At 53.9% G+C, this 18,531-nt stretch overlaps 1 protein-coding gene across 1 annotated transcript in view; it reads right to left on the reverse strand.

The window, feature by feature from the left end:
• The window catches only part of GRM4 (glutamate metabotropic receptor 4), a 132,206-nt gene that overhangs the window by 53,254 nt on the left and 60,421 nt on the right, over positions 1-18,531 (reverse strand). Inside the window, exon 3 of the mRNA XM_049875154.1 lies at positions 18,210-18,426. Coding sequence (XP_049731111.1) covers positions 18,210-18,426 — 217 coding nt within the window. The remainder of the gene's footprint in view (positions 1-18,209; positions 18,427-18,531) is intronic.

Raw genomic sequence — 18,531 nt, forward strand, 5'->3', positions numbered from 1 at the left:
GGATGGCATTACCCCGCACAAGACACCACTGGATGTGGGGAGGATGAAAGGGGATCACCTGTGCACGGGCCTGGCCCTTGGGAGGCATTTGGGGAGGTGGGGGGATGCAGGCTGGGGGACCGCGGGGCAGCAGCAAGAGTCTGCGTGGAGGCTGCTGTCCCCTCCCAGGAGGCTGCTGGGCAGCAGCCGCTGTTCAGAGCTGCATTATTCATGGTGCTCGGCTCAGAGCAGAAGGAAATTTGCTGAATGATCAACCTAATATCTTAACACAAACCCATTTAGGCAAAACACCTCTGAAGCGAGAACAGAGGGAAAAAAAAATAGAAAAGGGAAGCTAAGGGTGTTTGGAGGCAGGTGGTGGCTGGGAGGGAGTGGGCACCGACAGAAGGCTGATTCCTGGCCCTCCCCTGCCCCACAGCCCCCCTGGGAGACCCCTGCCCCAACCCAGCCCACCCATGCCCCACCTTTCCCACCCTCACTGGCTTTGCCCAGCATTCTTCCACTGAGGGAATCCCACCCACTTCCCCGATTAGGTTCAGACAAGGCAAGGGGGTCTGCCCAAGGCTCATATAGCAAGTTAGGGGCCAGGGAGCAGCTGGATCCCTGTGTGCTAGTTCACACTGCAGCCACCCACAACCCTGACCTGTCCCCAGGCTCACCAACCCCTGCCCCAGTCTAGCCCTGAGCTGGCCATGTGGTGGGGCTATGGTGAGCAAGGCTCTGTCCTCCCTTCAGGCCAAAGCCAAGGCCGGGACATGGTGGAATGAGGCTGAGGACCCTGGAGGAACAACTTACAGAACAAGACCAACAACTCTCTTCCCCGTCTGCCCCCAGTTCCAGTGACACATCTAGGCGGTAAGACCACATATCAGCTTTTCTACCTCTTTCCATGGTCTCCCAACTCCATGCTCACCCACAGCCCCCATTCTCCAGCCCACAGTGACCACTTTCTTTCTCCAACTCACATACTGTCCTACCCTCGAGCCTTTGCCAGTGCTGGTACCTCTGCCAGAAGTGCCCTTCCCTCTTCTCTGCCTGCCCAACACCACCCAGCCCCAGAGCCCATTTCCCCACCTTTCCCCACAGAACATCCCAGATCCCTCTCCTGTGGGAACCCACTGCTGCTCACTTGAGTTCTCATCACACACCACTGCCCCCCAGCTGGCTCTTGCCATACTCCACCCTGTGCTTGTGCTGTGCCCAGTTTTGTAACTCTCCTGCTCAGGGTATGAGGGCTAGAGCAAGGTGCCTAGACTCAAATCCCAGCTCTGCTACTTCTTAGCTTAGTGACTTTGGACAAGTTACTTAACCTCTCTGGCCCTTCTTTCATTATAATTGAGTGTGAAGAATAGGTGAGTTAATAATATGCAAGGTGCTTCAAGGCCTGGCATAGGAGTGCTCAATGAATAAATATTTGCTATTATTACACTACTATTATCAGTTTCCTCCATCAGTTCATGAGCCCCTTTGACGAGTGCGTCTTTCTCATTTCTAACTCCCCAGTTCCAGCAGACTGCGAAGCACACAGTAGGTGCTCAATCAATATTGGCAGAACTAAGCCTAATTTCCAACAACGACACCAGCCTGATCCCCTCAGCCCAGGCACCATGAGAAAAAGAGCCAGCACAGAGGCAGGGCCATGGAGAAGATGACCTCCAGCCAGCTCTACCCCATGGCAACAGACAAGGCTGTCGGGCAGAGAGGGGCCAGGGTTAGGGGCCAGCAGCAGGGCCTGCTGTTTGGCTGTAGAGGAGCAGGCGGCTGGAGGCCGGGATGAAATATTTAGGAGCCCACATCCCCAGGAAGTGGAAACTGACAAGCAAAATGAAATGTTGAGATGTAATTACCCAGGCAGGCCAAGCATGTCTCCCCGCCGGCTGCAAGCTCAGGTCGTCCCCCCCACCACCCGCAACAAGCTGGCATTGGGTAATGAAGTCCTCCTGGACCCCTCTCCTGCACCAGCCCTTGCCCCTTCCTCTTCTGGCCGGGGGGGGGGGGGGGGGGAGTGGCCAAGTGTTCGGCTCTGACTCCTCCAAGCCAACCCTGCCAGATGGGCTGGAAATGCAGAGCTGGGACACAGGTCTAGCCCTGGCTCTGGATGGGATTGGGGCAATCCTTCACCCCATCAGGCCTCAGGTTTCTCAGCCAGAAGATGGGGCTACTGACCCATACCTGACCGCATGGCCCGAGACAGTGGATATGAGCTTGCTTGTAAACTGGCCTTGGTGGTGGACAGCAACACGAGTGACGGCCACCACAGAGAGGACGGCAGCAGCGGCCGGCCTGGCCTGGCTGCACCACACAATTCAGGCTGAGCCACTGGGCTGCCTGGGACTCAGTTTACTGGAGGTGAAAGAGGTCGCGCTGAGGCCCAGATGTGGGCCCTGGGCTTGAGAAGTGCCTGCTTCACTCCCCAAAAAACTGCCCTAGGCTCTTCCAGCACAGAGCTCAAAGGCTGGGGGCTTGGCCAGATCTGAGGGTGAAGAGATAGCACCAAGCAGGGAGAGGAAGGGGTCTGCCAGGCTTCAATAATGAGAGCAATGTTGACTTGGTGCCAGGAGGCCATGGAGTGTGGGGTTATGGGATTGGGGGAGGGGTGCTTCACTGACCCATCCTTCCTGCATGCCGGAGCTCGGTTTTTCTCAACAGGCATTTGAGGCAGGACAATTGTTCACAGCGTGGGACTGTCCCATGTTGTAGCAAAAGGTACATCTTGGGAACCTGAGCCCCAAATGTCAGTAGGGTCCCAAGTCGGTGTGACAACCCAAAATGTCCCCATGTAGTTCTAAATGCTCCCACGGGCAGAGTGGGTCTGCCCAGAGTTGAGAATGCTTTCTGATCTAAACCAAGGCCCAGAGACTAGCTGTGGCTTCCCCAAGGCTGCCCAGCACGTACCACCCAGGCTCCTCTCTAGGCTGACTCCAGAGCCTCCAGGTGGCTCAGTGCCCCTGGTGCAGGTGCAGCCTCACCTGGCAGCAGCCAGCTAATTCCTCAGCCCAAACCCACTGTGCACCCCCCACTCCTGCCCACACCATCTCTTGCCCCAGGCCTGCTAGCCAAACCTCAGCCACCCAGCCTGGCCCCCTACAACTCTCTCCCAAAATTCCAGTCCCACCTGGCCATCCCTCGCCCTCACATCTTCAGTGCACTCACTTCCCTCAGGTCAAAGTCCAAACTCCTCAGCCCAGTCCTCAGGCCCTGCAGGACTGACCCTGTCCACCTCTCCAGCCTCATCTACTATCACTCCCCACCCCAACAACACCCCTGCAATGTCAGCACACACCAGGTGTCCCGCCCTCCAGACCTTTGCTCAGACTGTTCCGTCTGTGTTTGATGCCCAGGTCTCCTTCCCAGACTCCTCCCTTCTTCAAGTCAGCTCCTGTCTACTCCTGTGGATTCAACTCAGGGTCGCCTCCAGGAAGCCTTCCAGGGTGTCCCCAGGCTCCCCTCCTGTGTGCCCATAACAATCCCAATGTCTCACTCACTGCACTTAGCACATTCTGTGGAAGTTACCGAACAAGATCCCTCTGTGCCCACCAGCCTCTGAGCTCCAGGAAGAAAGCCCACTGCCAGGCACACCGCCGGGCACAGAGCATTCATTCATTCATTCAGCAAGTTTACTGAGCACTCCTCCTCCCCCCACCCAGTGCCAGGCCCAGTCATAGGCACTGTGGATACAGCAGCAAACAGGGCAGACAACAATCTTCCCCGCATGGAGCTGATGTCCATCTATGAAATAGACCACAGATGCTAGGAAATGAAAGAATGAACAAATGAATGAGTGAGTGAATGAATGAAGAGCTCACCCATTGCCCCCCACATACACACTACCCCCCATTATTCCACAGCTCCTTATGCTCATGCAGCCCTCCAAAGTTGAAAATTTTTTGCACATATTGTCTCATTAACTCCTCACAATCAACCATGTCCTAGGTATTGTGGCCATTTTACAGATGAGAAAACTGACTCCCACAAATCAGAGCCCAGTCCTAGCTGCTTCTACCTTCCCTTTCTCCATCCCATCTTCTCCCTCTCCTCTGCCTTTTTGTCTCTCTCTCTCTCCCCTCTGTTGCCCACCTTCTGGGGTGACCTGGCAAGTTTGCCTATTTGTAAAATGAGGTGGATAGGGGGCTCTGTGAGAGCAAACAGGCCCTGTGCTACCCCTTCCCTCTACCCCTCCACAGCTTCTTTTGTGGTCTAAGCCTTTTCCACTCGCCTCCCTCCCTCCTCTCTCTTCTTGCTTATCCCTTTGTCCTGCTCCCCCCATCCCAAGCCCCCCCTTGGGCCCCAAGACATCTGCAAGACAGTCGTTAGCTTTCCTTCCGGCTCATTAAAAATGAGAATTTGCATAAATATCCATATGATCATTCTGTATACAGCAAAATAGGGCACGAGTATAATCCACTATGTGAGCCTGGGAGAAAGGCAAGGACAGTCACAATGGGGGCAGAGAACCCCGCCCAGGGGTTGGGAGAGGCCAAGGGCTCAGAGCGCCCACCCTCAGGGTCTGAGGCCTCAAAGGCAGCCCCTCACCCCCTCCAGTCCTTTCTCCACCTTTCTAATGGCCAATTCACCTATTTTTGTCATTTTCACAATAACACCAAAGTTGAGACTACAATTATTCCCATTTTACAAACAGAGAAACTGAGGATCAAAGAGGAGCAGTGACTGAGAACACATGCAAGTTCACAGCCTGGGGGGCAGCTGGTCCAGCCCCTCACAAATGCTGCTGTCTCAGGAATGCCCTCTCTCCTCTTCACTCTCAGCAGGAAGGTTGAAGAACCAAACTCAGGAACTCAATCACAAAGCTTCCTTAGCCAGAGCACCTGCCCCCTCCCCTGGGCCAGGCCCAGCCGTTCTTCAAGGCTCTCCTCCCCTTCTCGGGGGCCCACCTTGGCCTCCCCCTCCCTGAATCAGCAGTTTAGCCAGAGATGCAGAGATTTTTTTAAAACAACTGCCTCCAACCCTCTCATCCCTGCTTCATAAATGCATTCAGACCACCTCGTTTCTAAAAGGATCCGCAGCAGTGCCCAGAAATAAACACATTTGGCTACAAAATAAATTGATAACAAAGGCGAGGGGAAGGGACCTGCACTTTACAGATGAGTGCTCCATGTAGCATCCAGGGACTGTTGGGGGACCAAGCCAAACAAACCAAACCCAACCCACTGCCATCGAGTTGATTCCAACTCTAAGCAACTCTATAGGATAGATTAGAACTGCCCCCACAGAGTTTCCAAGGAACACCTGGTAAATTCAAACTGCTGACCTTTTGGTGAGCAGCCGTATCTCTTAATCACTACATCGCCAGGGTTTCCAAGCCAACCAAGGGTTCCCAGAATGTCCAGCCTTGTGGCAGGTGCTGCTGTCCCTGGTGCTGAATCCAGGAACACTAGGCGTTGCCTTTTGCCTGCATGTAATCTGGGAGCACGTCCTTTGGGCTCAAACTTCAAAACGCAGCCCAAATCCGTCCCTTCTCATCACCACCACCTGCTATTCAAGCTATCATCACCTCTAACCTGGGCAACTGCAGCAGCCTCCTCACTGGTCTCCTTGCCCCAGCCCTTGCCCTCCAATCTATTCCACAACAGCCAGAGAGATCCTAGTAAACCTAAGTCCCCACTACATCCTTCCTCTGGTCACAACCTTCCTCAGAGCAAAAGCCAATGTCCTCACAGTGGCCCACGGGGTCTCCATAGGAGGCGGGTCCTTCCTAGGTCCATCTTGGGGAAGGCTGAGTAAAAGGAACCAAATATTTCATTTAAAAGGAGGGCTCCTCATCCTTCCTTCCTTCTAGCTCCAGGACAAACCAGTTGAGGAGTGCCACAGACCTGGGTTCAAGCTGAAAAGCTGTAAGGCCCTGGGCAAGCCCATGGGCAGCCTAAGCCTTCTCCTCTGTAAAACAGAGACAATTCCCCGGGCTGTGGTGCAAGGGCCACAGCCGGGGCCAGGGCCTGACAGTTTCTGTTATAATGGTTAATGAAACGTCATTTACAAAATGTGAATTAAAGCAAAAGGAGGCTCAGGGGTCTTCACACAGGCCAGGCCAGGTAGGCTGAGGGGTGGGAGCAGCAGGCAAAGTCTCAAGGGCTTCAGGAAGGAGAAGCAGGTGGGTGGACATGGGGAACAACTGACAAAAATGGCCACAGGCTTCCAGCCATGTGTCCTGCATGAGCCCAACCCTTCCCGCTGCCCTACAAAGAAGGTACACAACTCCTTTCCCAATTTACAGTTGAAGAACTAGAGACTCAGAAAGGGGAAATGACTTGCCTGAGGTCACCCATTTAAAAAAAAAAAAAACGTTGCCATCAAGTCTGCTCCAACTCATAGCGGCCCTATAAGACAGAGTAGAACTGCCCCATAGGGTTTCCAAGGAGTGCCTGGTGGATTTGAACTGCTGACCTTTAACTGGACTCTTAACCATTACGCCACTGGGGTTAAGTAGGGGCTAGGAAATGGGGGTGAGACAGGGGCTTGGGCTGCTAGGCCCCACCCAGGGCACTCAGCAGCCCCCACACTGACCCAAACCAGGAAGCCCCTCACTGAGAAGGTTTCCTCAAGCTGAGGCAAGAGGGAAATGTCAGGTTCACAAGGTCCTTCCAGAGCTACAGAGAATAGAGAGCCTGGGGCTTGCGTTAGCCATGTCTCCAAGGAGCTCAGAGTGGGCACTTGGAGCACTGAGAAAACCCACCCCAGACAAGAATGCAGGCTGAAGTTCATAGTCAGCAGACAGGTGAAGAGGGTTTCCTGGAGGTCAAGGCCCAAACCCAAGCTGCGGGAACACTGGGACAGGTCAGTGGTCTTCGCCACTTGCCCTTTAACAGGGGAGAAGAAACTAGAAGGGATCTCCAGTCCATGGGAGCCTGGGAGGACAGAACCTCCAAGTGAAGAGGCTCAGTAAGGAAGACGAGGAGGAAACAAGGGCAAGAAAACGAACTTGAAAAAATGGGGTTCAAACCAGGTTTAGAGATTTGTCAGACGGATCAGAGGTAAAGAGATCAAAGAAGCAGAAGATGCTGAGGAAGCAGGCTGTTGTAGAAGTAGCTGCTCTGCAGGCGCAGGTCTGGCCCAAGAACAAGAGACACACAAGAAGTCGGGGGCCAGCTTGGTGGTACCTGCACTCCCATACATACAGAGCAGAAAGAAAGGCCAAGAGAGGTGGGTGAGGGATGTGAGGTCCACTCCACGGGGGACCACAGAGGTCTCCTGATCCACCACCTTCACATCACTGATGAAACTGAGGCTCAGAGAGGGAAAGTGACCAGCCCAGGTCACACAGCTACACAGAGACAGAGCAAGGCCTGGAACTGAGCCCAGCTCCCAGCCCAGGGCTCTCTGCCCCACTCCCTCACTCTGGTTAATAACAATAACAACTGACACCTTTGCTAGTACTTAATCCTTAATGCAGAGGGCAGTGGCGGCTTAGTGGTAGAATTCTTGCCTTCCATGCTAGAGACCTGGCTTCCACGCTCAGTCACGGCACCTCATGTGCAGCCACTTCCCATTAATCAGTGGAGGCTTACGTGTTGCTATGAGGCTGAACAGGTTTCAGTGCAGCGTCTAATCTAAAACAGACTAGGAAAAAAGGCCTCGTAATCTACTTTCAAAATTCAGCCAATGAAAACCCTACAAATCTCACACAGTCTGATCCAATTGTGCATGGGGTCACCATAAGTGGGGGGTTGACTCAATGACAGCTAACGACAACCCTTAATGTAGTGCCCAGCACTGTGCTAAATGCTTTACATGCATTAGCTAATTTAATTCTCATAAGAACTTTCCAGGGAGGTACTACTATCATACCCATTCACCAAGGTGGAAACTGAGGCATGATGAGTTTAAGTGATGGCTCAAGCTGGCACAGCTTGTAGTAGCAATGCCAGGATTTGAGCCCAGCCATCTGTCCCAGCACCTGGGCTCTTAACCTCTCCATTCTACTGTGCCACTGGGAGAAGGGCAGAATAAAAAGGCCAAAGCTGCAAAGGGGCTGTAGCCAGCAAAGGCAAATTTTCTTAAACCCCAAAGAAATCTTCAAACACATTCTACAAAGGAGGCTGATGGGAGAAAGCGTTGCTCCTCTCCAAGAGGGCAAGGATGCAAATGTAGAACAAAAAGGACTAAGCGCTTAGTGTCTTCTTCCTTCTGCCATTCTGTCATGTTTAGAGGTGAACGAAGATAGGAGGGTGCCCTGCTGTGATAGGACGGGGCGAAAACATCAGCCATGGGTCAGAGAGAGCCGAGGAAAGTGGCTGCACTATAAGCAGCAAAGCCCGATGACACCCAGCCCAGGGGACTCACAAAATCTAGAGGTGTCAGTGCCCTGAGTGGCAGGGAAATCAGAGCAGACAGGTGAAATCCCCAGGGCAGACTGGGCAGACGAGGGGATTCATCTTTATAAAGGAATGAAGATTGACCTGGCAATCATCAAGCAGTCACATTAATGCCAACACCTTGCCAATCTTCGAGTCCCAGCAAAGAAACCCAGCAGGTGGGTGGTGGACCTCGTGGATCTGCAGGGAGCAACTGCATCTGCTTAATTATTTCCACCCGTGATAGAGTGATGGGCGCCAGGCAGGGGAGCAGAAGATGTGATAGGTCTGAAGTTTAGGAGGCCTGGTTGATGATAAGATGGAATGGTGGGGAACTGGCGGCACGGCAGGGGCCCACTTCCCTCCCCGCAACCTTGGAGATTGTTGTTAGCTGCTGTCAAGTCAGCCCCCGGCTCATGGTGACCCCATATCTGGTCCAGGTGCTGGCTGGCCGGAAGCACAGAGGACAAGCCATGATAAGCCTTTGTCTATGTAACGGATGCTTGGAGTTAGAGATCGTGGATGCGAGGCACAACTTGCCAAATGCCAGAGCTGGACCTTGGAGGTGACCCAAAACACCGTCAACTGTCACAGATGAGGCCCCCAGGAGGGCAATGACATGCCCAAGGGAGCAGAGCTGAGCATCTATTCATTCTACAAACATCTACCGAAGACCTACTATGTGCAAGGGACCCATCTGTCAGTTCGTCATACTGCGGTGGCTTGCATGTTGTTGTGATGCTGTAAGCTATGTAACCAGTATTTCAAATACTAGCAGGGTCACCCATGGGGGACAGGTTTCAGTGGAGATTCCAGACTAAGACAGACTAGGAAGAAAGGGCTGGTGATCTACTGTCAAAAACTGGCCAAGGAAAACCCAATGAATCACAATAGAACATTGCCTGACTTGCTTGCTTTGGACACATCATCAGGAGGGATCAATCGCTAGAAGATGATATCATGCTTGGTGAAGTAGAGAGCCAGCAATCGCAAGGGAGACCCTCAGTGAAATGGATTGGACGACAGTCACAACGATGGACTTGAACATGCTGGTAAACATGAGGATGACATAGAGCTAGGCAACGTTTCGTTCTCGACAAAGTCTATCTATCCACCTACCTATGTACAAGGGAAGGTGAGGGAAATGGAACTGAGTTGGATCCTACGCCTCCCTGATCTCAAGAAGCGTAAAGTCAAGTGGACAAAGCAAAGAGGAGTTTTAACAGTCACTGGGGTGGGATGTGATTGGGGCTCTCCAGGGGGCAAGCCCTGGGGAAGACCCCTTCCCCTCCACCAGGGCTGAGCAACTCTGCTAGGGGAAAGTGATGAGGGGGCCCACAGGGAGAAGGGGTCTTGGGACTGAGCCTCAAGGACCCCCAGGGGCCCAGAGCAAATAGAACAAGTAGGTGCAGATGGCATGCGCTAATATACTCCCTCAGTCAAGCAGGCACAACCCCAAGGGCTAAAAAATATACAAAAATGCAAGACTGGCCTGAAAAAACACTCGTGTCACTCCGCCTCACACTGCTCCCTGACCCACAGCCAACAAGACCAGGCCAGGCCCCTCACTGAAGTCCCATCTGCCTTGCTCATTCTCACTTCCGCTATTGCTCACGCTGTTCCCCCGCCTGGCGCGCCCTCTCTTTCCTCTCTGCTGGTCCAAATATCCCTTCACCAAGCCCGCTCCAACTCCCCAGCCTTGCTGCGCTGGAGGCCCCGAAGCACTGGCGAGTGTCTTTCCTTCAACAGACACATCATCTCATCTCTTCATTCACTTATTCTGACAACCTAGATTGAGCAACTACTGCGTGCCGGGCAGGGCGCTAAGGTGTGGCTGTGTGCTGCCCCCAGCCCCCCTGAGAGCACCCGGTAGCAGGCCCATGGCCTGTCTTCTCTCCTCACAGGGAGGCTAGGCAACCAGCAGGTGCGAAATAAACCTATGAAACCCAAGCCAGCTGGGAGACTCCACTGGGGCCTGGAGGGCTGAGCATCCTCCCTACCCTGCCCCTGGGGCAGGCAGCGCCTCGGGATGAAGCCCCCAAGGCAGGCACTGCAGCCAGAAATGGGAGGAATTGAATCCCACATTTCACCAAAGCTCTCACACCCCTGGGGAGCCCTGGTGGTGCAGTGGTTAAGTGCTCATCTGCTAACAGAAAGGTCAGAGGTTCAAACTCACCAACCACTCCGCAGGAGAAAGATGTAGCAGTCTACTTTCGTAAAGATTACTGTCTTGGAAACCCTATGGGGCAGTTCTACTCTGTCTTATAGGTTCACCAGGAGTTGGAATCGACTCGACTGCAACAGGTTTGGTGTGGTTTTTTTATTCACACCCCTGCCTCCCGCCTCTGGGAAAGGATTTTCGTCCTCAGCCAGTCGGAGGAGGGTGGAGGACAGCCAGGGGGCTCAAGTGGGGATGGAGACTCGGGTCCCAGGGTGGCCTGGCCCAATCCCAGGTACCCCTGCTCTGTGAGCCTCAGTGTGCCCTTCTGTAGGCTGGCAGAGCAGCCTCACAGGCCTGGAGGTAAGGTGAGGGGGCTGAAAAAGGGGACCAGGGACTGGCTTTTGTGAGCAATCATCCATTCAACAAACATTTATTGAGCAAGTACTATGTGCCAAGGGTTGTGCAAGGTGCTAGGGATGTAGCAGTGGACAAACAGGCAAAAATTCCTGCCCTGGTAGACCATAAACACAAAAAGATTTACTAACCGAAACCAAATTCATTGCCATAGAGTCAATTTCAACTCAAAGTGACCCTATAGGACAGAGTAGAATTATGCCATAGGGTTTCCAAGGCTATAAATCTTTACGGAAGCAGACTGCCACATCTTTTTCCTGTGGCGCAGCTAGTGGGTTCAAAACGCTGACTTTCCAGTTAGCAGCCAAGCGCTTAATCATTGCAAAACCAGGGCTCCAAAGATTTACTAGTTAGGTGCTATTTTAGATAGGGTGCTTAGAGAAGCCTCTTTGAGTAGGGGACACCTGAATGCACTGAGGATGTGGGCCGAGCGGATGTCTGGGAAAGAGCTTTCCAGGTGGAGGGAACAGCCTGTGCAAAGGCCCTGAGGTGGGCTCGTGCCTCGTGTGTTTGAGGAGCAGCAAGGAGGCTGGTGAGGCTGCAACAGGCAGAGTGAGGGTGAGTGGAGCCCAGGGAGGTCCTGGAGGTGAGGGGAGGTAGCAGAAACGGGAGTGGGCATCTATGTGTCCACATTTAGTAGGGCTTCTGGGTCCTGGGGGTCCCCCAGAAACATGAGCAGTACCAGCCCCTCTAGGTAGCACAGCTCTTTCAGCAGACCAAGTTTTTCCCTCATCCCCTCCAAGCCTCCAAGAGACAGGAGTTTCAGTTACAGCCAAGGAAGCCCAGCCCAGAGAGGCCACACAACCCAGCTGGATGCAGAGCTGCCTGTGCCTCAGGTCTCCGGCTGCCCGAAGCACCTGGCCTCCTGAGCTGGGCCTGCCAGTGGCCACCGGTGCCACTATGCTGACAGAGGGCCATCGAAACACAAGTCTGACGCTCAGCCATGGGAGCTGAAGCTGGAGGTCAGACCAGCCACAGTGTGACTTACCTGTGCCTCCAGAAAATCAGTAGAGTATGTGGGGGTAGAGGGGGCACAAGCCTTCGGGACTCCCCACGGGGCACAAAACAGGATGTCCTCCAAGGAACAGGTTTGACAGATCCACAGCTTAAGCCTCCTTCCTGCCACACCCAGAGAGGCATCTTGTTCCCACCCTTGGGGCCCAGGCCCAGGTGTGCCCAGGGATGCTGGGTATGCACGCTGGAGAGGACCAGAGCCAAACTCTGGGTGAGCCCATGGAGAGGCTCCTGCCAGGAGCTGACCTGTATGCTCCCTGCCACGCACCAGAGGTGGTACAGCTCAGTGCTGGGAAGACCATCTGCTGGAATCAAATCCTGCCGCTGCTACTTTCCAGCTGTGTGGCTTCAGAGCAGTTACTTAACCTCTCTGAGTTTTGCCATCTGTATAATGGAGCTGGCGGTAATGATGACACCTACTTCATAGGGTTGTCTTGAGAGCAAAATGAGTTAACACGTACAAAGCACATAAAACAGGCCCTGATCCACAAGACGGCTCCACAAATGTCACCCACCATCTTGTCACACTCCCATGGGATTCCTGGGCTCTGACACACAAGATTTCCATGTGACCTTAGGCAGACCCCTTACCATCCCTGAGCTCGGTTTCCCATATGTGAAATGGCAACACTAATGCAGGTAAACTGAGACTCACATGGGACCCCAAGGCTGTGGGAATGTAGAAGTTTATGTTCCAGACGCATTCCCTGAGAGTACCCAGGACGGTGGGTGGGAGGCACCGGAGGGCAACAACAGGTCTGCGCCACCCTCTTACCACCTGTCTCCCTCCGCGGTGACTCATGCGTTATCTCTGGAGCCCAGGCGGGGCCTGCTCTGCATGTCTAATCCCAGCCCCGGTTGTGCTGCTGTGGAGCCAGTGGGAAGGGCAGCCTCAGCAGTGGCAGGGAGGACGGAGTCCTGGCTGCAGCCCAAAGGTACGAGCACATACATGTGTGCACACACATACCCCTCAGGAGCACACACATGCACAGGTGGGGAGACACCACGGACACCTCATACAAGCACACACATATACACACAACCATACAGGCCCAGACACACTCCAGTGCACGCACACACAGCACCCCTACTGAGGCCTGCCAGTCACACACCCAGAAATTCACATACATGTGCACACACACGGGCACACGCACACACATACATGTGCCCTGGCCACCTTTAGAATGCACCATCAGACCAAATGACCCATAAGAAGTGGAGGGCAGCCCTTCCCACCTCTGGGATGGCCTTGAGTCCTGTGGTTTTGTCCCCAGTCCCGTCCTTGGATGCAGCTTGCAGCCTGAGTCTGGGTACGGCACAGCCCCCCAGGGCCTGCCAGCACTCCTCAGGCCTCCCCAGGAGTGACGGGACACCAGGGAGAGCTGGGGCCCAGGCAGCTGGCCCCTGAATGATAACTCTCCACTGGGCATTCCTGAGCTCCCTCCTCCATGTGCCAGGAGTTTGATTCATTCTGACAACTCTATAGGGTTGAGGCTGTTTTATCCCCATTTCACAGATGAGAAAACTGATGCCCAGAGAGGCTAAGTGACTTTCCATGGATCACACAGCCAGTAGGTGGTAGAGCCAGAGCCCAGGTCTGTCTGACAGAGCCTGATCTCTTAACCACTCACTGCTGCCTCTGTGACGGCTGAGCTGGGGGAGGTGGCAAACATAGAGTAGAAGAGCCCTGGGTCAGAGAGCCTTGGGTCCAAATCCTGGCTCTGATACCTCGCTGTGTGACCCTGGGCAAGACACTTCACCTATCTGAGCTTCAGTTCCCCCAACTACAAAATGAGGACAAAAATACCTACCCCACAAGGGTGTCACCACCAGGCGTAGTGACTGTGCATGGGGGGTGCCTAGCACAGGACAGAACTCAGTTAAGGGCCACGGGATTGGCCGGGGCATAAACCAAACACCTGAGCAGATGGGTGGGTGTTGACTGGGCTAGGGAACATGGTGCCAGGACTTCCTTTAAACCCTCTGCCAACGGGCTGGTCAATATTGGGCCATTCTGGGTGCTTGGGTTGGGGCTGGAGGGCTGCACTGGGTGCGCTCTCGGCCTCTTGAGCTGTGTGAGGTCGTGGAAGGCTCTGACCTCCCTGAGCCTCAGTGTCCTGATCTAAGAAGTGGGGTGACAGTACCTACCCCAGCCCATCCTGCTGTGTCACTCTCGGGATCTCATGCTGCAGTGACTCTGCTGCCCACAGACTCTATGACAGTCACCCATCAGACACACTGGTGGAGTCATGGTTATTGTGATGGTCTAGAACCAAAGTTCAATTTTTCTGAATCTAACTTTTTTTTTTTTTTAACTTATCACCCCAGTAGACTAGACGCCTGTTTAAGGACAAGGGGGTTAATGACGTGTCCTCAGCACAGGCTTTGCACACATTGCCAGCATGCTAGCTCCCGCCACCCCCAAGACCCTAACTGACCTCCAAGGCTTGGGCCACAAACAGCCCTGGAAGCAACAGTCACCCCCAGTGGCTAAGACTCCACCCCCCACTCTAGGCTACTGTGATGCTTAATTTTATGTGTCAACTTGGCTAAGCTATGATTCCCAGTGGTTTGGCCAAACACTAGACTAGTTGCTGTTCCATGATACAATTTAATGTAATGTGATGTAACCACCCTCCATAATGTAATCAAATGTAATATAATCAATCAGTTGAAAAGGGAGTTTCCTTAAGGTATGTTGTATCTTCAGACTATAAATATTTTGACAGAACTCGTTCTCTTTTCACTCTGCGCTCTTTGTGTCACCTAACCTACGGATCTTGGGACACAAGCCTGCAAGAGCCTCCAGCCTATAGGCTATCCTACGGATTTTAGACTTGCAAACCTCCAAGTAAGCTAATCCGTTGAAGTAAATCTCTCTCCCTCTTCTTCTCCCTTTCTCTCTCTCTCTTTCTATGTATATATATCCTATAAATATATCTCACTGGCTATTTCTCTACAGAACCCTAAGGCATTTAGGAATGGCCTGCTGGGGTGCTAGGTGGGGGCTCCCCACCCAGAGGACAGAGCTGGGTTCCAGACCCAGCTTCCCCACGTTCTAGTTGTGTGGCCTTGGGAAAGTTGCCTACCCTCTCTGGCCTCAGTTTTCTCATCTATAAAATGGGTAGAATCATGTTCCCTTGCCAGGCCCACTGCTAGGCCCCCAGTAGGTGCCCAGGACTTGCTGGCTGAGGCTCCCGCCAAGGCTCCGACATGTAGCCCCAGTCTCGCGAGTGCACCCCCCCTCCACCCGCTCCTCAGTGCTCCTCTGAGCAACTCACAGATGATTTATACTTCAGAGGATGAATCAATACCATATACGGCCAAAGACATCTTTAATCTTTCACAGGGATTAGGCTACAAGGTACAGCGGCCTCTTTCTACTGGCCGCTCAATTCTGATTTCAATTTGGCCAGCTGGAGCACGGCTTTCTCTCTCCTTTTCTTTTCACTGCCTGAAGACGTTCCTCCAAATCAAATTTCATTTAGCAGGTGGGGCAGGGGGGGCTAGCTGCCTGTACACAGGGGAAGGCCTAGCCAGGGCCTCAGGGGCTGCCACACTCTGGCACAGGGTGACAGAGGGAGGGTCTGGGGCCCTGGGAGGCCCAGCACGGCAGAAGGGCCTCAGTGGTGGTGGATGGAGCACACGGAGTGAGGGTGGCCCCTCAGATGGAGGCTCTGGCGGAGAGAGTAGTTCTCTTCTTTGTCTAGCCTGTGAGCTCCTTGCTAAAAATCTTGAACAGACTTTACTTTTTCTAGCTACCCAACACCTAAGTAGATGCTTGTAAAAAATTCAGACAATAGAGGCATAATTTCAGACAAAAAGCAATGCGCATACCCGCACAACCCTGCCCCTCTTGCTCTCAACACCTAAGCTTGTGTCCCATGGGGTGTGTGTGTGTGTGTGTGTGTGTGTGTGTGTGTGTATGAATGACTGTCGGGCTCCTCCACCACTTGCTTAGGGACTGACCAGTGTGGGTCTCAGTTAACCAGCTGCCATCAAGTTGACTCTGGTGACAATCTCATGTGTGTCAGACTAGAACTGTGCTCCATGGGGTTTTCAATGGCTGATTTTTCAGATGTAGATCACCAGGCCTTTCTTCTGAGGTGCCTCTGGGTGGACTCAAACTTCCAACCTTTTGGATAGCAGCCAAGCATGTTAACTGTTGCACCACCCAGGGACTCTCTTGGGTGGGCCTCAGTTAAGATGCGAAGGAAAAGAGTGGAGATAGAACAGACAAGAATACAAAAGCAGTTAAGATCTGGGTCCTGGAGCCCGACTGCCTAGGTTCAAATCCCTTCTCCACCCCTAACTTGCTGTGTGACCTGATGCCAGTTATTTGGCCTCAGTTTCCTCCCCTGTAAAATGGGCATAGAGTAGTGCCTACCTCAGAGGATCGGGAGGATCACACAGGACAGTGGGTATAAGGAGCTGGGCACACTACAGGCACATAGGGAGGGATACAGAAGTTCTACTCTGTCTTATAGGGTCGCTATGAGTCAGGATTGACTTGTCAGCAGCAGTTTTATATAAGTCTGGGTGTGGCTCTGAGTACCTGAAGGCAGGGACTGAACACAACTGAACTCTAGAACCCTGGGCCCTCTGTCCCTTCCCCTGTCCAGTACCTTGGTGCCCAAATTCTGCAGTGGCTGCTCCTTAAACAGAAAAGGCAGTGGGCTTGTTTGGGAAAGGATTCAAGCCACTGAGAAGGAGAGAACCGGTTGAGCCAGACAGACGCTGCTAGCCTGGAGAGAGTCCTGTGTTTCGGGTCTAAGCACAGGAAAGGACATGTGGGCAGCCAAAAGGAGGGGGGGTTGTGGCACTGGGGACTGACACTGTCACCCGGGGTCCGAGGGTGCTGACCTCCCACCGCCCTGGGGGTGGGGAGCGGGTTCCCATTCACCCCTGCTTCCCTCTGCCTGGGCCTGGCTGCTGGCGCAGGGAGTGGCCTGGAGCTGGCAACATCCATCAGTGCTGCCCCACTTCCTGCTTCCCTGCCGCCTCCCTCCACCCTGTAGCAGGAACCCAAGCAGCTTCAGCTGTACAATTAAAGGGGTTTATCTGAGATTTATAGCAGGATTATGCCCGCAGGGTGTTACCAGTGCCAGCCTCTGGACACTATGTGGTCCTTAGGAAAAGCAATTAGAATCCTGGGGCTATGCCGGTATAAATATACAGACGCCATCCACCAAGGTCGAGGGTGCTTCTGTGAGCTATTTAGAGATAGGGCCTTGGGAGAGGCCAGAAGAAGGGCAGAGGGGCCCTCTGTGCAGGGAGTTGGGTCTGCCGGGAGGGGAAGTGCCTCTGCCTCCCCTGATACTCACGACAGGGGTCCTGAAGAAGCCACATGTGCCATCCCTCGCCCCCATGGCCCGGGCCTCAGCAAGCCCTCTCCTCTTGACAAGCTCACATCCCCCCAGGTGGAGACGCCCCAATCCAGGGGCCTGCTGCTGCCTCCAGCTGCCCCCACCACGACCCCGAGGTGTGCACTCCTGCCTTCATCATCATCATCAAAACTGACCCCCTGAGTGGCCCAGGCTCCAGGACCCTGCTAAGCTGCTGGGCTGTTGCCGGCTAAGATGTGAACCCTTGTTATCTGTCATCTGAGTTAGCCTCTTATAGCTTGGGTGATACCTAAAAGTCTTATCAGGAGCTCCTGAGACAGCAATTTAAGGTAATGCAGTGAGCTTAATGGGGAGTGCTCGGCATTGTGGTAAGTGGGGGAGACCTCAGGATAGCAAATGGCTTCCCCAGAATTCCTCAGATCCCACCCTGCAGACAGCACCTACTTCACAGAAGGCCAGATCAGCTCAGCCCCAGCCAGCTGGAGAACTAGCCTCAGCACCACAGGCAGCTCCATTTTAAGGACTCCAAAGTCCCAATCTCTCAACCAACCCTAGCCCCTAGAACCTCCCTGGCTGGCTGCCCATTTCCTGGGTCCTGGAGGCCTCCTTAGACAGGACCACATCCATCCTCATCCTCCCCTTCCTCTCTGCCCTGAGAATGGCAGTGGTTCCACTGGCTTCCACACCTGGAATTTGGACAGTCCCTTCATTGGCACAACCAACGTGGAGTCTGCAGTCATTCCCATCCACACCCATAGGAAGCACCCCACCACCCTGAGAGGCCACAGCTGAGTACCCAGTGCCCAGAGGCCAAGAAGGAAAATGGCCGGGGGCAGGCAGTGCCCACCTCAGGGTCCAGGAGTGGCTCTCAGGCAGGGCTTAGTCCACTGGGCTATGATACAAACACTATCAAGGACATCTCCCCCTACCCCAAGCATGACCCCGCAGGCTGGGTGCCTGACTCACCATCCTCGCGAGACTTCTGGATGAAGGCCTCCACGCCACTCTCACCGTAGCTGCCCTCCGAGGCCAGCGTGGACACGTAGTTCCACTTGAGGGCACGGACGATGTCCACCATGGCCTGGGCCTGGTACGTGTCCGAGGGCACCACTCGGGAGAAGAAGTCGTAGCGGCTGTTGTCACTCAAGTCGGGGGCTGTGGAAGCGTAGCTGATCTGGGGGATCTGGGGGGCGAGAGGGGCTGCTGATGGGGGAGGGCTGGCACCCCCATTATTCTGCACCACTGGGCAGCCTCATGGGCCAACACTGTGACCCTGCACACAAACCTC

Source organism: Elephas maximus, chromosome 1 (assembly GCF_024166365.1).
Source record: "Elephas maximus indicus isolate mEleMax1 chromosome 1, mEleMax1 primary haplotype, whole genome shotgun sequence".
NCBI lineage: Eukaryota > Metazoa > Chordata > Mammalia > Proboscidea > Elephantidae > Elephas > Elephas maximus.